The sequence below is a fragment of the Triplophysa rosa genome, linkage group LG22 (genome assembly GCF_024868665.1).
Source record: "Triplophysa rosa linkage group LG22, Trosa_1v2, whole genome shotgun sequence".
Lineage (NCBI taxonomy): Eukaryota > Metazoa > Chordata > Actinopteri > Cypriniformes > Nemacheilidae > Triplophysa > Triplophysa rosa.
In genome coordinates, this window is record NC_079911.1 from 11098883 (window position 1) to 11124630 (window position 25748).

At 37.3% G+C, this 25748-nt stretch overlaps 1 protein-coding gene across 6 annotated transcripts; it reads left to right on the forward strand.

The window, feature by feature from the left end:
• The first annotated feature begins 213 nt into the window (after positions 1 to 213).
• Positions 214 to 25606, forward strand: slc7a1a (solute carrier family 7 member 1a). Of its 6 annotated transcripts, XM_057320700.1 has the most exons (14): positions 214 to 538; positions 4110 to 4174; positions 8627 to 8711; positions 8806 to 9312; positions 9388 to 9546; positions 10095 to 10263; positions 10487 to 10620; positions 15582 to 15804; positions 18602 to 18741; positions 21231 to 21333; positions 21453 to 21658; positions 21949 to 22100; positions 22513 to 22621; positions 22839 to 25606. In XM_057320700.1, the coding sequence occupies exons 4-14, from the start codon at positions 8943 to 8945 to the stop codon at positions 23027 to 23029; spliced, it is 1956 nt and encodes a 651-aa protein (XP_057176683.1). In that variant the 5' UTR covers positions 214 to 538; positions 4110 to 4174; positions 8627 to 8711; positions 8806 to 8942; the 3' UTR covers positions 23030 to 25606. The 6 variants fall into 6 exon arrangements, with proteins under 6 accessions (XP_057176683.1, XP_057176682.1, XP_057176684.1 ...); XM_057320699.1 differs by lacking the exon at positions 8627 to 8711; XM_057320701.1 differs by lacking the exon at positions 4110 to 4174.
• The last annotated feature ends 142 nt before the right edge of the window (positions 25607 to 25748 follow it).

Here is a 25748-nt window from a genome sequence, read left to right on the forward strand (position 1 = left end):
TGTATCAGGGTGAGAAAATGATGACATAATTTTCAGTTGATCCCTTTAACAATTTTCCAGCTGGGTTTTATCCTAAGGGAGAGCAAGGAGATTTGATTGTATCAACCTTTGCATTTATGTAAAGTGTCACAAAACGGGCTTTAAGCCGCTGGATCCTTCTTAAAAAGTGAGCAAAGCCTTTTAGAAATGTGATTTTATTTGTTCGACGCTGGTGTTCCTCATCCATTAATTGCTCTTTTCATACGTTTTTATTTTCATGTTCAGTGTTTTGTGTAATGCAGATTTGTAGCACAATCTTATTTAACTTTGTCACTCATGACCGTAAACCAAAAGTCAGGCGGAGCATTACAGACTTGACTGAAACCCGATCCACGACACGTACCTACACATCACACATGACCACACACAACACCTGTCAGGAGATTCAGCCAGCCCACATAACATAACCACCCGAAAGCTTCAGTCTCCGGACACATCTGATGAAGTTTTCTTCCAGTACGAGTATCACTGGATCCTGCTCACGGCCGTCAGCTGAAAGGTAACTCCAACATCTGTTACAGCCAACTCGGTTTCTTTATCGAAGCATTGTTTGTCTTCACCGACGATCAAATCTAAAAGTGTATCGTTTTTAAACCCTTGCTATTGTGCGTGTTGTGCTTTGGTCCTGGTTCGATTCTAGGATCACGCAAACTAGTGAACTGGAAATATCGAGTGCACTGTAACGTTGCACACATCACTTTGGATGAAAGCGTCTCCTGAATGCATAAATGTAAATATGCGCACGAGTGTTTGTCTTTTTAACGCACATGTGCTCCGTTAACGGGGCAGGAAAATGTGGACGGGGCGCACGGGGTCTCCTCCAGATTTGTTGTGGTCGCAGGAGAAAATAGTAAAAAGTCCCTTTTAAATGGTTTTAAAGTTCAAAACGATTTTGGTGTTTGTTTATGACGTTAAGAGTTATGAGAGGCGCGATTTCAGTGCGTACAGTTTCGTCGAGTCGCGTTGAGCTCTTGCACGGGGCGTTACGGGCTTGTGTTGTGAGTGACCCTTGTGTTACGAGTACTCTCTGTCCTCTTTTGTATCATAGCTGTATAGACAGTCGATTTATATACTATACTGAATATTGCATACATACGTGCTGTGTTTGTTTTCATCTAAGTATTATTAAAATATGTATTTAATTATATATAGAACTATGGCAACACTTTATATAAACTGTTACCCTTGTTATTGCTTAAGCTTTTACCGTTTTTGCAGTCATTTATTAAAATTCGCAGGTAAATGTATTTATAAATGACACAGAGTCCCTCTCTTCTAGTAAGAGTAAGGTTATAGGCTACTGATCTAAAAGAGACCTCATGTCATAAGAGCTGTAGAGACTTGTTAAAGACTTTTATTACCGGCGCTCAAAATAGTGAAAGATTTTCAGGCAAGACCGAAGCCTGTTATGTCATTTATATTAGATGTGTCCTAGTCTGTTTCTTTACAGTTAAATTGATCAAAAGTAAAATAGTGAGTAGGGATGTAACGATTCACTCAGCTCACGATGCGAGTCACGATTCTGATCTCACGATGCGATTTATTCACGATTTACTCACGATTTATTTTTACAAAATGAGTTGAAACAAATTAGAAATGATCAACTTCCCTTGCATTATTTCTTAAATGCTTCACGTTTCTTTGTATAATAAAATAATGTTTTATTTCAAATAACAAAACTAAACTGCAATTTTATAACAAATTAATAATAGAAAAAGTCTCTTTAATATAAACAAACTAATACTGTCTGAGCTTTTCTTGGATTTTTTTGCATTTAGAAATATCAGCATGTCCACGTTTAGATTTGCAGTGAAAATAGCGGACCCTGCTGTTCAAAAAATGTATTGCGATTCAGTTCACACCTCAACCGATTTGAATCGTCACTCATTATAACCGATTTTCAACCGGCTCACGGTGAATCGTTACATCCCTAATAGTGAGACTATATGTAAATGAAATACCTTGATCATTCATCGCAAAACAAAGCCCTGGTCCATCAACACTGACTGTCTTTTCTGGAATGCAAGCCACACTAGTGTATTTATATGTAAACAATTCAGGTGCTTTACCACCAGGAGACGTTTTCTGTTGAATGGGGCCGGTCGGGGGTCTTTCTTTAGTAACTATATGTGAACTGTCCCTTCCTCAGACCTGGTGGGTTGTGAAACAAAGGGCACTTTAATGCTCCAGATTGTTTTGGAATATCCTGCTTGTAGGTCAGAGGAACAATTCATTGATTAAATGTTTTTGGATTAACCTTTTTGACGGACACACTTTGTTTCTGTATTGTGTAGATCACAGTTGCTTGTGTCATACAGAACAAGTCTGATGATCCTAGATTGTTTATGTTGTTATGTTATGCGTTCGCCTCCTGATTTAGATAGAGATACCATGCTAAAATATTTATGCGTGTGGGTGTGTGTTTGTTAATGCATCCTACCCCTCCTTGCTGGGCCTTGTAATAATAGTATTATAGTCCTGTACAGACCTTGTGATTGTCCTTTATTTGATGGTGGTTTTTGGGGTTAACCTACTTGCCACCAGTTAGATTTATTTACATCAAACCCAGAAGCAAAACAACATACAGTGCAAAGATGCATTGGTCGTCGAAACCATAGGGTGTTTAAAATAGAAAGAAGTGTTTTTGTTATTTACCTGTCTAGTTGTTGGGATTCTTGACTTACCTCAAAGTGATAAAATTGAGCCATATGCATGGAAGTTTGACCTCAATGTATAAAAAGTGTCACCTATAATAAGTGACAACCCAACTATAGCTTAAATAAACCTCAACTTGTTTATAAGTGATAGCTTAATAGTTTCAAACCTGTACTGTTGAACATCATTTCTAGGTATGTTATTGTAAATTAAGAAGACTGACTGTCTCTGGTGGAAGATGCAGCCAGTTTGGGGTTCTATCATCATCTGCTGTGTGATTTAAGATCCATCACAAGGTTTATAATCCATTATTAATGCTTATAAACTAACTATTACTTACTTTTACTAATTTTTGCTCTTTGCTAATTGAGAGATTATTGCGACAAAGTACCAAGTACAAAGCTGATAGATGAGGCCAGAAAAATGTCAGTCATATTAATCACCTTTGGCTCCGTGTACATGGATTTATTGTGAACAATTTGTGTGCATGAAAATCACAATATCCACAGTCCAGGATTGGTGTCAACCAAACAGAAAGTTCCTGTGGTGTGTTTGTGGGAAGGTCAATGGCCGTTCCACAGGTGTAAAACTGGCTTGATTTCGACAATAGACAGCTAAGACCCCGTCCACCTCAGGGACCCGTCTGTCCCGTGTGCTGTCCTTTCTGAATTGTCAGGAAGAAAATAGATTTAAACCAAACTGGTTTGAGGCAATTATTGATGTATACATTGAGTGTATTGTTTTACGTCTTTGTTTACAATAGCAACGTGTAATGTCAATGTAAATCCTGGTCATGGAATCCTGTGTTGATATTTCCTATTAAAAATGTAGGTTTGGGCTGGCTGTTTTTTGACTGAATAGCCAATAGTAAATCTGTTCAGATCACATTGGCGGTGGAAGGTTTGTATAGAGTGTTTGAATAAATATCTGTGTAGTTAAAGATGAGTCATCAATATCTTTTGTCTGTTTTCCAGTAAAGGAAAGATCTGTAAACTGTAAAAGTGTAAAGGAGTACGGTAATAAAAGGTGCAACAATACACTCGTCTCACGATTTAATGCGATACACAACAATTAAGATCACAATAAAGGAAAGGAAAACTGAGGAAACTGAAACTCATAACAGATTTTTTTTCAAAGTTTATGTGTAAAACAATAAAAACGTAATAGGTCTTTCACTGAAACATAAAACTGAATTTTAGCGTAAAATTAAGAAAACTATTTGAGAAAACTAAACCCTAACATTGAACTTCTTAAAGCAGTAAAAAACTAAATATCATGTATATTGATAGGTCAACCAAAAAAGTTTGACTGAAAAACAGGAAATTCTAAGAAAAACAATATATAAGAGGTTGCGTTTCTCGCAAAAGTGAAAAGTTCTTGTGGTTCGTAACTTGTTTTTGCCTTCTTGTGTACAGTTCTACCAAGAGAGGTCGGACAGTGGGGGTATTGTCACACCAACAACTGGCTACACACGTCTTAAGTAGGTTTTATTACATTTCTACCAAATACCAAAACCAAAGAATGTTTGTCACATGCTAACATGTTCCAAAATCAGTCAGCAGTCACACGTTTTTGGGCTGAGGATAGTCTAACACCGCCAGGTACGTTGTGCCCACTCTAAACATGCTCATGTGGTTGAACAGACTTTGGAAAAAACACGTCAACAAACCGTGTCCATTTTCTTTCTGGATAGAGCCTGTGTCCTTGACCTTATTAACTATTCGAACACTCGCTGTTTCTGGAAGCATCTTGTCATGCAGTTGTTATGATACACACTAAACGCTGTGATGTCAGAAGCCTGTATTGATAGTGTAGGTTCAGTTTCTCTAGTGTAGTATTTCACTGTTCACATGCTGGTATCATTTCATTGCAGTAATGCATTGTTTATTGAAGGAAAAATATAGGGGTCATCCATAAGAAAGAAAAATCACAGATGAGACCGAGATCAGTTTAATATCGCAGTTGTTTCTCCAAGACATCAATGAGATTTAATGGACAGCAAATGGACATTTTTGCTCACCCAAAATAAATATTTTGTCATCATTTATTTACCCTCATGTCATTCAACATTTCTTTCTTCTGGGAAACACAAACGAAGATATGTCTCAGTGGTTTTGTTTCCTTACAATGGAAGTCAATGGGGGCCAATGTTTTTTGGTTTCCAACGTTCTCCAAAATATCTTCTTTTGAAGAAAAAGAAAAGACCCAGAAATCTCACAAACATCTCCATTGGAGTTTCAGAAGATATCCCAACAATGGCACAAAATAAGCTCACATTTACCGAGTCTGCAATCAAAAATCAATATTATAGAAGATTTCAATATGATTTCTCATATTGATATTCTCATTTTACAGCTCTATACTCTATATACTAAAGTATTGCATTTGTTTTCATTTTTTTATTTCTCCTAAGCAATTTAGAAACATCAGAGACTATGCCGATGCTTAAATGAAACATAAATGAGAACTCCATCAAATATTATGAGCTAGGAAAGAGCAACCTCTGAGCAATAAAGTTATCATCTAGGCAAGCGTTCCTAAGCTAAATCTTTACTCGGCGGTATCATAAACATAACAGAAAGCTGTGCAACTATTGGCGCCACCGACCACACCCCCAATCTGCCCACCTGCTTAATTTAGCCAGATAAACGACATGTGCGTGTCTATGGTCACCTCACTCCTGAACGCCAGCCCTCCTGAATGAGCTGGATTGCAACCATGATGCCGTATTGGCAGAAGCCATTGGGATTTATTTAGATGTGATTTTTCCACATCAAACATGAGTACATACCTGGCTGGCACTTGATTAATGTCCTCAGAGAGGAATATTTTTATCTGTTCACTTTCACATCTGAGGAGTATCTTTATTTTTTTCATCATTTGATAGTTAACTTTGTATATGAAGTTGATTATGAGAAATAAAATGTGATGGAAAGGCGTAGTTCAGATAATTTGGTGATCTTTCAAAATAGTTCACTATATTTACTATTTTCTGCAAAACTTTCAATTTACTTACTCGGTTGAAAGTTATTTTATTGAGTAGTTATTCTGAATGAGTAGTTGAACTAAATTTACTTGAAACTGTGATGTAGCAACTTTCTCCATCACATGTGAATGTTAATACCATTTGTGGTCTTGCCACATTACTGAAGCATGGCAGAGAGACCTCTCAACACGTATTATGTCACTCCAGTAGAGCGGTTCAGACCAGCTCACTGACCAGAATTCAGGGAATGCTGGGATATCTGAATGAGGTCCAACTGGCGAGCTTGTGATTAGATTACATCTGACTTTGATTAACCTTTGGAAATGAACCAAAGATGGGAATCATTTCAGAAGTTACTGCACTTTTTCAGGTTAGAAGAATCCCTTTGGTACCACACGTGACTTGTATTTGACTTTGATTGATTTTCAGAACGATTTCAGTTTTAATTCAAATCATCTTACTTATCCTTTTTAAAGATGGTAATCTTTATAAATCCTCTCTTAATAATACACATCATCTCACAAAAGATTTATGAAGTGCCTTCAAACCCCTGCAAGCAAGATGTTTGGGCATTTTTTACATTTATGTAGACAATTCATGCAAAGTGACTTTCCAGGAATATATTTTCTCAGCTTGCGTGGGAACTCATGATCATTTTCATTGCCGACAACATGATCCAGGAAACAGTGTTTTTCTTTACATTTTTGTGAAGTTAGTAGTTCACATGCAGTTTTAATTGAATGACCTCATAATAACTGAGAAAATGCATGGAAATATTTGATCTGTAATCTGGAACTTCTTTTCGAAATGAGGTCAAACCAGTCGCAAAAGATTCAGATATACATATACTTTTATAATGTCTTTATAACTGGATGTCTACTAATTTCCTTTTAACATACTTTCTGTATGTATCTGTTGGGAAATATGACCAAAGCTTGTGTTTACAGTTTCAGCAACTGGTTTCTTCCAGTTAGGCCTTCATGCCATGCTTGTGTGATTTAGATGTCAACAGTTAAACGTGCAGCGCTGCTCTTGTGACTCCGGAGAAGAAGAAAAGGTCGTCACCTCCTTGTCTCTGGAACTTTCACTTTTTGGAAGTGTGTTATGGCAGGAAGTGTGTCCCCTATGCTGTTTAGATGGGAACTCCAAAGAAAGTAAACTGGGTCATGAATTACAGCAAGAGCCTAATTTATGTGCTTCCATACAGTGTGCAGAAGAGTAGCTTCTAGACGAACACGCTAGTCATAATAGTTAAGCTACAATCAAGTTACTAACGAAAATGTTTAAAAAGTAGTCAGCCATACTTAACCAGATAAAATAGATACAATTTTTAACAACAATAACTAAATGCACAATGCAGTATCTTATAAAGAAGCAATGCCATGTTTCATTGCACTGTATCAGTGTTGAACAAGTTATTAATAATAATAATTTAACTTTGTAATTAAATTCATATTAGTCATATTAGAGTAATTAAAGTCATATTAATCACATGGACAACAGAAATGAAACTCTTTAAATCTTTAAATTTTTACAATAAACTTTAGTAACAACTGTACATTTTTTGAAAACATATTTTCATTAGAACTTCAATCAAATTAACTAATTTCCCACGTATTTGACTAATTTGAACACAAACTCGCCTAAATTTACGTTTTAAATGAGTTTTTTTCTTTACACAGAATTATGTGTAAATTGTATAAATTATGTAATGTAAGTGCATAAGTAACTGTAATTAAATTACTTCAAACAAATGAAGAATAATTCCTTATTTTTGTAGAGGAATTTAATTACAGTAATTGGTTGCTAAGTAATCCATTAGACCAAACACTGATATTTACTCGTCACGTATTCTTCAAAGTTATTTTTGATGTTCTAAAATGAAGACAGAATGTGCTGTATCTGTAGTACAATCCTTATAGGCACTAATGTTAGTTGCTTCACTCTTAGAAAGATTTATTATTACCAGTGTAACAACTTGGAACATTTGAATATATGCCGTTCTCACAGACCCTGCGAACAGCAAACCCAATGCGCGTCCAACAGCAATGGCGTATGTGCCTACGAGTCGATGATGTGCTTCCGTAAAATGAAGCGAAAGTGACCTAGCTGGCTGAGATTTTAGCGGAAGTACGTCATCATCCCGTGTGCATATACCCCATTGCATGTATTTTTGCCATTAGGTTCTGCTCTGGGTTACGCAACCCGTGTCGGTTTGTGTGTGTATGAGCATGATAGATTGGCCCCAAGTGGGCCTCTCCAACTCTGCCACCAGTCACACTTCATGGATTTCTGTTGCTCAACAGTTGGGCAAAGCTTGCAGTGTTTTAAAAGAGAACTGGAGACTGATTCATGACCCGAGAAGTTGTTGGATATTGCCGCCCATTTGTACGTACAGTAGAGAACAAGGACTGTTTTCAGTCTTGTCCTTTGGGAATTACAATGTGGTTTTCATTCAAGAGTGTTTTGGTTGAGGTTTAGGATATAGTCCAGTTTTCTCATGGACTGTTTTTTATCCTTAGACTCAGTAAATCAGTGCTCTTTCTATTTTCAGTTCTATCGGATAACTCTCGTCCTCTCTACAAATATGGTGTTTTGCGTCGTAAAGCTGAAGAAGACATTTTTGTCATGCCTTAACACACAACCTGTCTAGAGGAAAATGCCCTGCCATTTAGACTGCCATATGACTGCTATAGTGTGCAGATTAATCCCTTGAAAGGACTTTTGTGAATAATGAAAAAATAAAGGTTTCAACAAGTGTCTTATCTGACAGAATGTTTGGACATTATTTCAGTGTTATTTTAAATGTTACTCGATCATTTTGCAATGTATTAAGTAGTAAGACTTAAATGAATTGTTCACCGAAAAATGAAATTTGATTATAGTTTATCGACTCTCACATGCCTTCAAACTCATTTGGCTTTTTTTATTTTGATATTCTGACAGCAAACGGTGACCAGGGGTTGTCAAGCTCCAAAAACAATGAAAAGCAGAAAAAATGTGCGGAAATGCTAACAGAATTTACATTTTGGTGTGAACTATTCCTTTAATTTTCAAATCATCATCCGCAACGTACAAACTGTCATGTCTTTCATAAGAACCCTAACCTTGTCTTCCTCTTCCAGACAAACCACGTTTCCAACCAACATTTTGAACAGTGTGAAACCTCCACATTTGTGTGTGCGAGGGAGAGAAATTGAGTGAGAAAGGTACAGTAGAAAAATAGGTGGACAAAACAGCCTCGCGTCATATCAAGCCGACAATGGTTTTAAAGAAACTTTTGAGTCTTGGCAAGCAGCTGCTGAGAGTGAAGGTTGTGGATTGTAACTCAGAAGAATCAAGGCTTTCTCGATGTCTGAACACTTTTGATCTGGTGGCCCTGGGCGTGGGCAGCACCCTGGGGGCCGGGGTGTACGTCCTCGCCGGAGCAGTCGCTCGAGAAAATGCCGGACCGGCCATCGTGCTGTCGTTTCTCATCGCAGCTCTTGCATCGGTGCTTGCTGGCCTGTGCTATGCAGAGTTTGGGGCGAGAGTGCCCAAAACGGGCTCGGCGTACCTGTACAGCTACGTCACCGTTGGGGAATTATGGGCGTTTATAACTGGCTGGAACCTGATACTTTCATATGTTATAGGTAAGATAAAACACTGAGGAGTTGATATTTAGTGTAAACTTTTACGCAATGTTGCAATCTTTAAAATGTTTTCAGGTACCTCAAGTGTCGCCCGTGCTTGGAGTGCCACATTTGATGAGCTGATTGGAAAACATATTGAGAATTTCTGCCGTCAGTACATGACCATGAACGCCCCAGGCCTTCTGGCCGAGTACCCAGATATGTTTGCTGTTTTAATCATCCTCACTTTGACAGGTAAAGCATCACTTAAAAAACATTCAGTAGTGAAAGTGACCTATTTGTCAGGTGTATGGTGACTCATACCCGAAATGTGACCTCTGCATTTAACCCATCCAGAGAGTAGTGAACACACACACAGCAAGTCATGAACACACGTACACCCGGAGCAAGTAGGGGTAAGGTGCCTTGCTCAAGGGCACCTCAGTCGTTACCCGCTGGCCCTGAGAATCAAACTGGCAACCTTCTGGTCACGAGTCCGACTCTCTAACCATTAGGCCACGACTGCCCAGTACTACTGACTCTTGGAGATTTAAAAGTTAAAGTTAATTCTTCTATGAACTTTGGAAAGGTTGATCTCTATTGATCACACCCGTTGAAAACGGCCAAAATCCCAAAATAATACAAGTAATTTCTAAAGCATATAGTTTAACGTAATATTGTGTACAGACAATTGATCATGACGTGCTTATTCTGTTAAAAAAGGTGTTGAGCGTAAATATTTAGCAGTCGTTTGTGTTGACTTTTGCTCCATAGTGTTTTGAACTACGTTTTGTTTGCTGTAGGCCTGCTGGCCTTCGGGGTTAAGGAGTCGGCCATGGTCAATAAAGTGTTCACCTGCATCAACGTTCTGGTACTGCTTTTTATGGTGATATCTGGACTGGTAAAAGGAACGCTGAAGAATTGGAGTCTGAACCCTGATGAGATTCGGAATGGAACCAATTCCACTCTTAAGTGAGTTACATTTCTGGAAATTGATCTTGGAATAAGAATTCTTAAGGTGACTCTTGGATGTTTGTGACTCTTAGATGTTTGCCACCAGTAGGCCCTCAAAAAAGTTTGCAGATTGCATGGGCTTTTTGGCCTTCCATACATTTAAAAAACGTTAGTTTTTGCAGTTCTCATTGGTGTTGCTAATGTTGCCTTATATTATTTGCTAAAAATCTCTGTTAAATAGTTCCACAGGGCCCGTGTTATCAGAAGAGGTTCTTGGTGAGGGAGGCTTTATGCCTTTTGGCTTCACAGGGGTCTTGTCAGGGGCGGCTACCTGCTTTTATGCCTTCGTGGGGTTTGACTGCATCGCCACCACAGGTAACTAAAAGCATTATGAACGTTGCTTGTCTCAAATCTCACATTTAATCTTGAACCCTTATGCGGTCTTCGTTTGGAGTGTACACTCATGGTTTTTGGGGTCTCTAGAGAGGCAACAAAATGTAATTTTGTAACAAAATAATTGTTGTTTTTTAACAAATGTAATTTTACTCTGTTTATTATTTTTTTTTACTCCACATTTGTGTGGTTTTTGGACGATTTATGATATTTTTTTAAATAAAAAAAATATATATTTTTAAATAGTTTAATATGTAAAATTCACTTAATAAGAGACCCACATTTCTAACTTTCATTTATGCGGACAACATGGATAATTTGACATGGTTTAGTGTAAGATTTTTGCCCATCTTTTGGAAAATGCAGTTTTAAAAGTAAAAAAGTATAACTTTTACCAGTAGATTGCTGCAGAGCTCCACTATTTTATATAAGTTTTTTCAGTTGGATTCATATAATGGATTGGATTCAGATTATTCCTACATATTAGGAAATCACAATTATCACAATAAAAACACTTTTTGTCAAAGTTTATAATTTTTTGTACTGAAAAAATAAGTTTTTCAATAATGTTACATTATGTTTAGAATCAAACGTGAACAAGATGTTACAAAGAGAAAAGTTGCAGTCTTTAGAGTTTATAATTTACAGTATTTCAATCATCTGTTTTTCATATAATTCTACAAATTGAATCTAAACATCAGTTACTAACTGTAAGAGAACTGTGTGTCTGTGCTAAACTTTGGATAAAGGCGTCTGCTAAATGACTAAATGTAAATTGTTTTGTCTCATCCTTTCATCTCTCTCCCTCTCTCTCCCTCACTCTCTCTCTCTGTGTGCGCATGATCATTTTGCGTTGTGGATGTTTTTTGCATTGTTGGATGTGTGCCACTTTATTTCTGTCTATGTGTGATCTGGGTTGTTTCTGATTTTGAGGAAGCATTTTGTCCATTTTCTGAGTGGGGTCTCCAGAGACCCCGAAGACAACGAGTATGTCTTTATTTACACCAACATAAGATCAAGATATCATTCAATTATTTTTTTCTTTGTAGAACTAGAAAGTGTTGACCACTTTACAAAGTATCATGCCATTTGGACAAAGAGAACTTTTTTTTTATTTTAGCAAATGTCCTTTGCGGATCAAAAAGACGCCGAAGACCGCATAAGGGTTAAAAAACGTCAGTCTTTATAATGAAACTATCTTGACAGCAAGGTCAATTATATGATGTATGACCACAAACATTAGTAATGATGTTAAATTTTATTAAAGGTCTAATAAGTGACAGGGTACAGAACTGGTGCGACAGTAAAACTATTATTTTACGTGCATTTGCGTCAATGTCACATTTTATCAAGGTTGTTTTAACAAGTGGGTTGCATGGACATTCTCAGTGGATCTCTGTTTAAGGATTACAACATGCCCCACTCTTTCATGGTGGGTCACGCCCCTGATTTTCCTCGCATGTGATTGGTTGGAATGTTGCAGGGTTTGTCTGGGCACATCTCTCTCCCTCTAGCTGTTGTGAACGACGAGAGAGAATGAGCCTCTCCCAGAAACCCCTCCTCTCATACATGCCGAACAGAGATGTTAGTTAACACACGTTTCTGACTGTGCTTTCGCTGGCAGGAACACACTATACCTCTGTTTTACTCTCATTGCTCCTCAAGGTCAAATCACATGCACGCTTCACGTACTGCAACTACAACTTTCACATTCAGGACGTGTGAGGAACTTAAAATTCGGCTTTGATGTTACGCTGAAATGTATCGGATGCATTTTTAATGTTGAATTGCGATTTTATGTAGCCTACATTTTGTAATGCTTTAAAGACATGATTTTTAATCTTTGTGTGCATTTGTGTGGCTTTGTGTGCAAAATCACTCTTGAAGTTGGTAAAAATAACCTTTAGGAAATATACACATTTGCAATCATTTTCTGGGAACATGTATCAATTTTATAGGGGGTATTCAATTTGTAAACATTTACATACAAAAAATATTTCCAGCAAACCTCCAGACATGCTCAGCCTCTATAAACAATGCCGATGTGTAGTTTAGAATGTGCAGGGCTGGGAAGGTTACTTTTAAAATGTATTTCACTGCAGATTACAAAATACATGCTTTAAAAAGTAATTTGTAACGTATTTCGTTAGAATACACAAGTTCTGTAACTTAATCTAAATACTTTAGAATACTGATAAGGTACATAACACAAAGGGATCACCAAACAGAGGACTTGGTTTTCCTCTGCATTTTATTTTAAACAGCATTAGTTTTCCACAATATAACTTAAAGCAAAAAAGCACACAATCTTAGAAAAAAGAAAAGGAAAAATGCTGATGCTCAAAAAGGCAGCACAATGCATTAAGAGCTGGGGTGTGTAAACTTTTTTGAATAGGAGGCAAAATTAACTTATTTTGTCTTCTGGGAAACGTGGTTATACATGCTTAATGTGAAGGGCAGAACTACACAAAAAAATATTATCTATAAACGAAATAAAAAATGTTTACACATCATCCTGTCTAAACATTTTCACTCCCTTCTCTGAATGCATTGTGTTTCATGGAAACTTGTTTCCATCACTAAATAAAAAATTAAAACTGCAGTTGCAAGTTATGAAATCAGAATCGCATGAAAAACTCACAATTGCGAGATCTCGCAATTTTTGACATTTGTATAGTACGTTTATTTTATGCAATTCTGACTTTATAATAGGGCTGTCACGATTATGAAATTTGATTGACGATGAATTGTCTAATAAATCATTGCGATTATGGCGATTAATTGTCTGTTTTAGGGCTTTGGCGATTATGACGATTAATTGTCTGTTTTTGAGCTTTGACATTTAATTCTCATACATTTTTGATTCAGCGATTGAAACGACCATATTGTTCTGAATACAAGACTATGTTTTTTTCTTGGAAATACATCGGAAAACATTGGGTCATCATATATTTAAGGTTTAGGCTTTTACCTGTCAATAATACAACCACCAAATACTTGTAAATGAAGTAAATTGATCAGGTGTGAATTGAAGCCACCATTAAAATGCTATCAGTCATAGAAAAGCTTCTAGTCTGTTTTTTTCTCACTTGCAAGACTACAGTAAAATTTTACTTGTGTGTTAGTGAAATTTTGGTAGACTGGTTTTCACACTGAGATTTGCTTAAATAATATTAAATTGTACTGCAGGTAATTTGTATATGTTTTAGTTTTTTTTTAAGTGATTGTGTTGTGGTGGTACATTTGACAAGTATTACCATGCTTTAGTAACAATATATACACTAAAATATGTAATATGCAGATACACTACAGCTCCCCCTAGTGTCTTCTATAGAGATGTGCGATAATTGCGATGATCCGAAATCATCGCGATGGGGTCAAACAATCGCGATGAGACGATTATTTAATAATCGTGACAGCCCTACTTTATAACAATTCAGAGTTTTTTTCTCTAGCTCGCAATTCTGAGATAAAATTCCGTGTTTTTTCTCTCATTGGATTGACAGATGCAATTGAGTGTATATCTCTCACAATTCTAAGAAAATAAATCAGATTTGTGAGTTATAAACTCGCAATTGTCGCAAAAGTCTGAGATAAAAAGTCGCAAATTACCTAAACAAATTACTTAAACAAGAGACTCGCAAAACATGAAAACAGTCATTGATCATTCAGGTAACCACAGACAAAGATTCAAGGGTATGTCAATTTTTTATGTGGCAATGTCATGGTTCTGCCCACCTTGTCTTGCTTTTCTTGGCCTAGTGGCAGAACCATGATAGAACCTCTTGTTTTATGTGGAGAGTGACGTTTTGTCCCTGTTGGTCTTCCACTCTCCGGTGTGGAGTCTTTTTTCCCGCCCTTTCGTCTCCTCGTTATTGTTTGTTAATTAGTTCATGTCCTGCACCTGTCCCCTCTTGATTTATCCCCTTTATAATGCCCTTGTGTCTTCTGTCTCGTGCTGGTTCATTGTACTTTCGTGTGTGTGTCATATGTGGTGAGTTCCTGTCTTGTCAGTGTAGTTTAGTTATTTTGTATTTAATTCAAGTGTTGTCTTAGTCTGGTTAGGTGTAGTTAGTCCTTGGTGTCATGTTTTATACCCTTGTGTTTTGTTTTGTTACCCCCACGTGGGTCTTTGTTTTGTATTTATATTTTATTAAATGTCTTGTTAACCCCTTACCCGCTGTCTGCACTTGGGTCCTCTGTCATTGTCTCCGTGTCCTCACCACCCACGTTCATGACAGCAATTTGTATAAATTGCCTCAAAATTGTGTAATGGAGTACATGAAAACTTCTATTGTGTATGCAATTTCTATGAACCCAGATCCCTCTTATTTTGTTCAAATTATTCCAATTTTGCATATTCTGCGAGGGGCATGAAAATGAGCAGAACTGTAGTTTGGGATGCTTTTGCAGAATGTCAGAGTCAGAGAATCGCCAATTGCTGTTTACATTAATTGCTCGTTACAGTTAATATAAAGTTTAAATGAAACAAATGCCATTGAAATTCCAAGTAATCACTTTGGTAATCTAAAATACTTTTCGGATGTAACTGTAATTTGATTACCACCATTTAAAAAGTAACTGTAATGAAATGCAGTTAATCAAAAAAGTTACATGTAATTCATTACTCCCCAGCCCTGAGAATGTGTTGGGTAATTCTAGTCATTTAATATCTTTTCAGTTAGAAATTATTTTCAGGTTTTCTGAATGTACCATTTATAGGTATGTGTTTAGGTAAAATGATCATTTGTTTCATTCTGTGAACTACTAACAATATTACCGGTACTGGTTGTCACATGGTTGACGCCTTTTTTCTTCCAGCCTGCAACCTATTTTGATCACATTCTTCGGCACAATTTCCAATTGAGTCCTGTCACCCAACACTGTATGCGTCTAATAAATAAGAAAATGGCTAAATAATAAAATGATTTCCCATTTTACAGGTGAGGAGGTGAAAAACCCTCAGCGTGCCATTCCTATCGGGATCGTCGCCTCCCTTCTCATCTGCTTTGTGGCGTATTTTGGAGTGTCTGCTGCCCTCACCATGATGATGCCGTACTACATGCTGGATAAAAACAGCCCTCTGCCTGCGGCCTTTAAGTACGTCGGCTGGGAGGGAGCCACTTACGCTGTGGCGATAGGCTCTCTCTGTGCCCTTTCCACCAGGTAAGCACCAATCCTGTAAGTCTGGGCTGTAACTTATATTTATTAACAAGCACCACGGTCCAGTCCCGAGTAAATCCACTCCTGGTCTTTCCCTGAGGTGCAGGGTAAATTATATTTGACTTGAAACATTACCACTGTTCCTTGAAAGGAACCTATGTAATTACCCACGCGCCTGGTTACAGTTTGAGCTCAGTCATTTTGATAGCACAACCTTTAGGAATTTGTCTTTAACTTGATCGTTCCGTTTTGCTGAACAAACCTGAGCAACCCCACAGAGGTCAGCAGACTACAGTCTGGGACTGGACCCAGTGCTTGTGAAGGTTCGCGAGTGTGTATATTTATCTGTTCATATGAGCCCCGTGCTAAAAATATAAATGGAAGTTTGGTATGAATCTTGTTTCTCAGTTAAAGCCATGAGTGGAGATAAGGCCCCATGGCAGATATTTCTTACCATAAAAGTCATTATTCCTATAGACGGTTTCAAAGCAACAACATAAACAAACGTTACTGCCCATGCGCACTTTTGTGGCCCAAACTTAACTTCAGGTACATATCTGCAAGGTTCCTGTAGATTATTGCTGATAACTAGCAAAAGAAATAACAAGTAAATTACATTAGCTGGTAAGTTAAAAGTATGTCCAGTAGAAGAAGCGTTACATGGCTAAACTTAAATGTGACTTGTATATCACCCATTTAACAAATTGTTTATTTAAAAAAATTGATATTGATATAAATTAAATAAAAGGAAGTTAACTTTGGGCCAGGCACGTGCGTCCGATGAAACCGTCCATAGGCACGACCAAGATATATAGCAGCTGTTAATATCTGTTTACTGTGAAGTGTTTTATGTAAAATGCATTGAAATACTAATAACTAATAAGCAAGAGAACGTGTTTTTGGCATGATCTTCTCCTTTCAACAATGTATTTAATTTTTGAGTTACTAATAAAACTTTAGTACTTGCAGAGTTGTAATAGACTTGGTGGCATTTTCCTCTTTGGTTTTCATATGTTTTAACTTAATTTTTTAATCTGTTTAAAGGTGAAGTGTGTCATTTTTTAAGTTAAGATATGTGCTTCTTTTACTGTTTAATACACAGAAACGAGTAAGCTTTTCATAGGTTAGGCTCACATAGCAAGACTTCTGACATTTAGAAATTTGAATTATAATGAACTTTGAAGCTTCTTTTAAACTAAAATTGTTGGCTTGTGGATATCAAGTTTACTGCTTAAAGGGATAGTTTCATCATAGAACCTTTCATCATATATTCACCCTCATGTCATTCCAAATCCAAACCTGTATGACTTTCTTCTGCAGAACACAAAATAAGATATTTTTTAAAAGTTTTAATAACCAAACAACATTGACCCCTATTGACTTCCATTGTATGGACACAAAACCACTTAGACATTCTCAAAATATCTTCTTTTGTGTTCCACAGCAGTGAGAGTCAAATACATGTTTTAAATGACATAAGACTGAGTAAGTGCTGAATTCTTATTATGGATGAACTGTCCCTTTGAGTTTCTACTCATTGTAGCAACCTTCTTTGTGTTGCAACACAAATTCCATGTTGACTGGAAGGACTGAATCCTAAAACTTGCGCAACACCAGCTGATGAAAGTTTGCCCAATCGAGAAAGATCTTGCCATTTCTGTGCAGTATGTATTTAAGAGGTCAGCTTCTAAGACACAATGGGGTGGTTTGGGAAACCTGCTTGAAAACAATCATCATTTTTGCAAATCCATTCGATAAGGCCAATGCTGCAAAAATTACACCCTTCACCTTTAAAATCATCATTTCACAGTCTTTCACAGTACCAAGAGATTGATTCTTAAGCATCGGTTCACCAGAAAATACAAATTTGCAGTTCGTTTACTCATCCTCAGACCATCCAAGATTTAGGCGATGTTGTTTCTTCGGTAGAACAGTAAAGATTTTTACCAGAAATGTATTCGCTTAAAGGTCCAGTGTATAAAATGTAGCGACATCTAGAGGTGATGTTGCGAATTGCAACCAACGGCTCGTAGAAACAACATGGCCAATTCCATGTAAGGGGACCCGCGGTGTATGTAGATAGAAATAGCTCATTCTAAGATAATAAAAACATAACGCTTCATTATCTAAGGTCTTTATACACCTGCATTTCTGTCCATAGATACTCAAAAAAATACACATTGGACCTTTAACAAGAACAAAATATGTCTTTAGGAGCAGCAGGGCTTAATTTGTTATTGCATATGTTTGCTTTGAGGACTTGCATTTTATGAATTCCCATTTTGCCTAAAAATCTTCTTTGCTGTTTAACTTGAGAAACAATGTTCCCTACATCTTGGATGATCTGAAGGTAGTAAATTAACAGCAAATTTTCATTTTCTGGCTCTGTTTTCAACACCTTATGCTCTTGCAAATCAATGCGCGTTTCTACAAATCCTTATTTCCTGCTGATCTAATCTAACTTCTGATGAATGGACAGTTTGTGGCATGCTTATGAGCGCCTTTAACCATATAGAGCTCTTCATTCATGACGTCAATTGAAGTGAAGATTAACCTGAATGGTCTGGAAACTCCTAATGGGTTTTGAACTAGGGAATTCAACTGCAGGCCCTATTTGACTCATAAACGTCAAACTGCTTTTCTAAAAACCCATTAGATGTTTCAATTAGATGTTTTGAACTGAACAGCTCTATAATCCGAATGTTATCAAGCCTTTCATTATAACACACCAGCAGCGTGTGAATGCAATCTTTGTCTATTTTTTGCATGGCATGCTTTTGTTTTTCACCTTTCGTGGCAGCTTGCTTGGCGCCATGTTCCCCATGCCCCGTGTCCTCTGGGCAATGTCTGCCGATGGCCTGCTCTTCAAATACATGGCTGGAATCAGCGAGAGAACCAAAACACCTCTACTCGCCACTGTAACAGCAGGCTTTATTGCAGGTGAGAACGAATATTAACGCTTCTAATCTACTGACGTCACGATTTCGGTAAAGTGCATCCGCCTCCCCGCAGCTTGCTACCGTATTGACGTGCATGCAATAACCGCGTTTTCACCACGCCGAGCTTGCCTGCCTCGGACCAGGTGCCAAGACCCGCCCTCTGCAGCTACGATGGGATTTGTGTTACCAATTTCTTTATTAATAAACTGAATTGATCCCTTTCTGCCTTTGACACAGTCCCCGGCAACTGTCCAGCTGGTTTATGTGTTCATATCTATTTTCTTGTTTGCTCTCTTCCTTTCTTTCTTTGTTGCCTTGCGCAACCATCATTCCATGACTAGTCTTTTGGGGTCCATGTTCCCCCTCCCACGTATAATCTTTGCCATGGCCCGGGACGGTCTGCTCTTCTCGTTTCTGGCACGGGTGAGCGAGAGGAAGACGCCCATCGTGTCCACCCTATCCGCCGGGGTCATGTCGGGTAAGAGCAGAGGACGAGGGAAACGTTTTTTATGGATGTCAGAATGAAAGGTTCAGCCCCAGTGGGCTTCCTTGTTGATGTTAGAAACATCAGCCTCTACATATGGATAGGGAGGTGGTTGGAAACTAACTGTTTATAAGACAAACATGGAGCAGTTACTGTACATTAAACTGAAATTACTCAAGTTTGTTTTTCTTCTTTTCATAATAATTCCAGTAGTTTCCTGGAATAAAAACTTGTAAGGCAGAGTTTCTTGTGTTGGAATTATTTGCTTTGTTGTGCAACATTGACATTTGATTGCATGATGTCAGTATTTTCATACTCAAGTAATTGTGTACAGAATTTTTTTGGGTAACGATATTTACATTGTATATAGTTTCCGAATGTATCATCCATTTCTGCTTTACGCATATTTAAAATTTAACTACTTTTGCTTTTAGAACTTTTTAAGATTATAGCGTGACAAAAAATAATGAGCTAAGGATTAACCTGTAATAAAATTTTATTTGTCCACCTCAGGAGGCCAAACTAAGGATTATACTGTATATTGTATATACTTTATACTGTATATACTAAATAATATTGTTAGATTATAATATCAATGTTGCTACTGTTGCAATTAAGTACTATAATTACTTTATGTACTTTTTAACTATTTTTAATTTTGTTATTTTCTAGCAGTAGGCAAAACATAAATATTATTCATTAATATTAATATTGGTCAATATAATTGAAGAGTTTATTTGTAAAAACAGTTAAAAATCATGTTTTTATTATGTTTTACTTTTTTGTTTGTTTTATTGATGTATTTTTTTTATCAAAACACTCAGCAGCAGTTTGATTGATATTAATTGGAATGCACAATATAAAACATGTTTTTTTTTATTGAGATAATATAATTGACTGTTTTTTGCAAATAAACTCTTCAATTGTTATTAATTAATTAATACAAATTAATATTAATTAATTATTAATACATATATATTTATTGTGATCATATATAGTATATATATATATATTTTTTTTTTTTAAATAAATTTAAAAGGTATATAAAAGGAAAAATTATCAAAGAAGAAAGCGAGGCACAAAATTTAAGAACATTTTGTGAGGGAAAACTCAGGAATCAGATGCAGGGTACAATGAGAGGTATTTATAGCAGCACACAGGGAGAGACAAACGCAGCACCAAGAGTCACAAACAGAGTCCAAGACAGGTATACCACCAAGCTCTGGGGAACTGGGACAACAGGCTCGAGCGCTCAGCTGGGGAGAGGTGAGGGGGGTGGCAATGAAATCCTCCACACTAGAGGCGAGAACGAGAGCCGTGGTCGCCGGGGCAGTAAACTACGGGTACAGCAGAAAACCATGCAGGGTGCTAACAGCTCTGGAGCCTGATCAAGTCAAGAGTTAGTAATCCGAACCGAATCAAGACAAGACAAGAATTACAAGACTGGCAGTCAGGGTGGTTAGAAAAGCTAACGGTCTGACAGAGGACAGAAAAACACAGGGAGTTAAATAGAGAGAGAGAAGACTGCGAGAGTGGAAACCGGTGTGAGGTGATGAGAGGGTAGCGAGGAGGGCGGGGCACACACACACACACACACACACACACACACACACACACACACGGACTCCGAGCACATGGCGAGCTTTCAAAACAATGCCATGTGGTCAACAAAACCTAAACACAGAGAGGACACGAACAAAACAAGCAGGTGATCAGACCCGGGACCTGACACATTTATGTAGTTGTTCAATTCTTTTCCTAGAAATACGTTTACAAGTTATACTATATGTTATATGTATTAGTTATAGATATAGTGAGAGAGTAATTGAGTCATGTATTTCTGCATTAAAATGGTTCTTTCTGTACACAGAACAAATAGCTCAGATTCCTAAACTCGTCATTTGTCAATGTCAGAAATGTTTTCAGAATTAAAATAGTCCAGTATGAAATGTTCCCTCCTAAGAATAGACGTCCGTATCTATAGTTTCTTTTCTGGTCTCATGCAGCTATCATGGCTTTCCTCTTTGATCTGAAGGACTTGGTTGATCTGATGTCTATAGGAACACTTCTGGCCTACACGCTGGTTGCCGCCTGCGTTCTGGTACTCAGGTCGGCATTTACGATAACTTTCTTGCACAGACATACGGCATGCCTTGAAACAAATGCATTTAAATTGCCCATTGCCAACATGCTATTCAGAGTCTTTTTGAAATCATTTTGCTGTGCAGGTACCAGCCCGAGCATTTCAGTCAGATGTATCATGTAGCGAACACACAGGACGAGATGGAGATGAGCGAGTCCATAAGTACACCTAGTTTAGGGATTTTACCCGGCATAGAGGAGCGTTTCAGCTTCAGAAACCTGCTGTTCCCAGACGTCACAGAACCATCCAACCTGTCCGGCTTCACGGTTAAAGTCTGTGCGAGTCTCCTCGGTATGAAACACTGTGATCTGGCTTCAAAACTCTGGTTTTAGATTCTGGTTTCGGTCACGTTTTTAGATGTAAGATGTGCACCAAAGATGCATGTGCATCATTTGGTATTGAATGCCAGTTAAATTCCTCAATTAATTTATGTTGGTGATTGGGATGCAGAATTATAGTTCACATTTGAATGTTAGGAAATAGAATGAAAACAAATTGAATTTGACGAATTTCACAGAATTATTTGCCCAATCTTGGTATATCCAGGGTGGATGTTGTTCATGTTTTCTTTTTTTTTCCAGGTGTGCTGATTCTTACGTTCAGCGTGTTAGCTGTTCTTGGAGGGATTGCAGTCTGGAATATCGTCTCTCTTGTTGTGCTGTTCTGTCTGTGTCTCATTCTTACGTTTATCATCTGGAAACAACCGCAGAGTAAAACCAAGCTGTCTTTTAAGGTTAGACCCCAGGGTTAACGCTTGTAACTTGACATCTAACAAAATACCAGGATGTAATTACAATGGGTGTAATTGAAATTGAATTGAATCCAAATATCTTTCTCTGTGTTCATCGGAACAAAGTCATTTATACAGGTATGAAATTACATAAGGGTGTGTAAATGATGACAGAATTTTCATTTTTGGGTGAACTATCCCTTAAATCCCTAAAACTTCTGTCATCATTTATTCACCTTCATGTCATTCAAAATGTGTATATGACTCTTTCTGTGGAACACAAAAGAAGATAGTTTGAGAAATGTCTCGGTGTTTTTTTGTCCATATAATGAAAGTCAATGGGGGATAATCGACTTGTTTACCAACGTTCTTCAAAATATCAGTTATTAATATTTTTTACCTTACTTTCTGACAGGTTCCTTTACTTCCTTTTATCCCAGTGGTCAGCATGTTTGTAAACGTGTACCTTATGATGCAGCTAGACAGAGGCACCTGGATCAGATTCGCCGTCTGGATGTCTATAGGTAAATGCTCACAAAGCAGGCATACTTGTCAAGATACTCTTTCTAAACTAAGATGAAAAAGTTGGAAACCGACCTCATTTATAGTAATTACAAACACGAGTTACTTGTAAAGATGACAACTGTTCAGTCATTTGAGAGTCATGAATGAGCGTAGAAAGAAACTCTGGCACGTACGCGTGGTCAATGATTTGTTCCATTATCCCTCTGTTCTCCTCAGGATTTATAATCTACTTTGGCTATGGAATCTGGCACAGCACTGAAGCCGCGCTGGCCCATTCCAGTATTGAGGAGGAACTTGATGTGTACAAACCCACCTGCAGTCTAAACAGGGACTCTGTGACCCCAGAGAAGGAAGCTTTTCTCTGTAATGGACACGAATCGAGGCTGGATGAGGACGGAGATCTTTAAGAGCGTGGAACAGTGTTACGTTGTTTACTAGAACTTTACATGAAAGCACAAGGATCTGGAGCTCTATGGCTTAAGTAACTATGTCACTTTCTGGTGATGGAGATGAGGGGCTCTGTTAAGGGGCACTGGGTGGTTGGAAACAGAATTTTCACTCAAAGGTTTTGTTTTCTACTTCGCATATCTTGAAGAAACCAAATCAGGCACAGGCCTTTTTAATCGGGTGGCTGTAAAGAAACAAATATATGTCGAGCAAACAAACAGTGTTTTAGTTTAATAGCTGCTTTTGTGATCTAGCGAACTTGTGCCTTTTGTCTTATTGAAGCAAAATGTGCGATATCAGTCTTTGAGGGTTTATAAATGTCAACCCTGAGAAAGAAAGGAAAAATGGTTTCAAGTCACGCTTGGTGTTTCTGCTTCATCTGTAGTACTGTGTTGCGCGTCTGAGGCCCTATTTACATTAGAAACCTCTACTGGCTTGAACCGCCCTAATCCAGAATTGGTAGGTTTTACCGGTTTACCCACAATAGACCTTTAGGTTGTAGGGCCACCTGGTGGTGTGGTAGAAAATTGCAATTGCAGTAAGTTGTGTCACAGTGCTGGCTACTGTGTTTGGTGCAAATGTAGTCTAATGTAGGGCTGTCCATTTAATGCAGATATAGACCCTTTTCACAATGACGTCACTTAACTTCCGCCTTTTCGCAAAGCAGTGTATCATAACATCCGTCTTGCAACAAACAAGAAGAAGAAGAACTTCCGTTTTGCCGTCGCGCTGGAATTTAACAACAGTGAAAAAAAACCGACAGAACACGTATTCAAGTACTTATCCTAGCACCTTCGCTAACACAAAAAGAAAACAAAACACTTACCTTCATAATCAAACAGGTACTGTTCAACGAAGAATTTGTATTCTTTCTCTAGCTTTGATCTTGTCATTAGCTTGTCGTTAGTACATAATCTAGCCGTATTTGTGGCAAATGTGCAAAGAACTTGGTAAACTCCATTCTGAGGCGCTAGTGGAAGTAACTTCTTCTTGAGTTTTACTGGCGGTTGGCAAACCAGCTTATAGGTGCATTACCGCCATCTTATGAACTGGAGTGCTAGCGGAAGTAACGATACACTGCTTCACGGCAGAACGGAAGATGCGTGACGTCATGTGAAAAGGGCGTATTGTGTTCACATATATTCATGTAGGTAAAGATACACTAGTATACACAAGGGTATTGGGCCGCCCCCTTCTGATAAACTGATAAAATTGCAGTATTTCTAATGAAGACAAATTTTAATGCTATGCCCTACAATATCATATTAAGGAATTTTGTTTCCATTGCGACAGTTTTGGAAGAGTCTTCTTCTGTTCTGTTTGTTTTGTGCTCATGGAAATGACTAAAGTAGTCAAACTTGTTCATGGGGAGGTCCCAATACTTTTGTCCATATAGTGTATGAAATGTAAAAATGAGACTAAAGAGGGTAAGGGATTTATCATGGGAATGCTTAGATGCTTATTTAGAAATATTTGAATTTATTTTAGCATGCAGGTGAACTTGTATATGTAAGTAATACCAAGTGAAGAACTGAAGATACACAAGATTTCCTATATTCCAATCAGTTTGCTCAGGGGCATGATTGGCATCTGTCCTAACCAGTCAAGTGTCCCTTTTGACCCTTTGTAGAATTGCCATGAAACATGTCTTCAAACAATCTGATCTCAGGGTTATTTAGGATTATTTTAAAGGTTCAAATAAACAGTTCTTCTTGAATTCATATCGTCATGTAAGGCAACACATTGGTGTATGCTGACAATCCCTCAATCTGAAAGTCATGATTCTTCACAATGAATATTCTGTCTATTTTATTGTGTTTTTATTCCATGATTTGTAAATAGCAAGATAATACTCTGGGTAATGCTGAAAGCAAACGTGTGTATGTTCAGAGGCGTAGATCATGTTTTGGTTACATTGACTTAAAAAGATTAAAATGTTTTGTTTTTATGTGTGATTATGTTGCTGAATCTTTGTGTAGAGATGGTGAAACATGTTCACGTGGTTCTTTTGAACTCTCAAAACCTTGAAATTACAATTGAACATGTAATTACACAAAGCAACCGTAACTTTATGGCTATGCACCTTCAACAGAGTTATGTAAATAAATGTGCATAAATAACATAAATAATACAATTTGCAATAAAATATATAATAAATTGAAATAAAGAAATCTGAATTTATTATACTTGTACTGTATATAATACTTCTTATTTTTAGTAGAAAATGATACAAGACATGACAATTTATGCATAGTGAAAATTAAATACACGTGTGTAGGTATGGGATTTAGGGGTCATGTGCCTCTGATTTCCATGAGCATCAATGTATATGAAAAACTGTAACTGCAAACCTGCTATGCATTCACTCTAAAGTTGTAGTCATTTTGTGTGCTTATTTTGGACCAGAATGTGGTGCATCCGGTGTACATAACAGTTCCCCTCTGGACTGGTTTAACCTAGCTGTAGCATGTCTTTACTGTAAATTACTGTTACCTTGTTTTATTGTGTAGCTGTAAATAAAAATATACATTTTGGAATTTGTATGTTTGCACTTTTTTTTGCATATTTATTTGTTTTTATTACTACTTTACATTAACTGGAAATATTTTGAGTAAACCAAATCAGTTAAAGTTTAGTAGGTGATAAACGACTCAATAATATTATTTGTTTATTCTTTGT

What these genes read in the sequence shown, in the direction of transcription:
- slc7a1a (XM_057320700.1), top strand. Translation starts at nt 8,943, where the DNA reads ATGGTTTTAAAGAAACTTTTGAGTCTTGGCAAGCAGCTGCTGAGAGTG. An exon ending in GCCTGCGTTCTGGTACTCAG is followed by an intron (nt 21,334 to 21,452) that starts GTCGGCATTTAC and finishes TTTGCTGTGCAG; the next exon opens with GTACCAGCCCGAGCATTTCA. An exon ending in AAACCAAGCTGTCTTTTAAG is followed by an intron (nt 22,101 to 22,512) that starts GTTAGACCCCAG and finishes ACTTTCTGACAG; the next exon opens with GTTCCTTTACTTCCTTTTAT.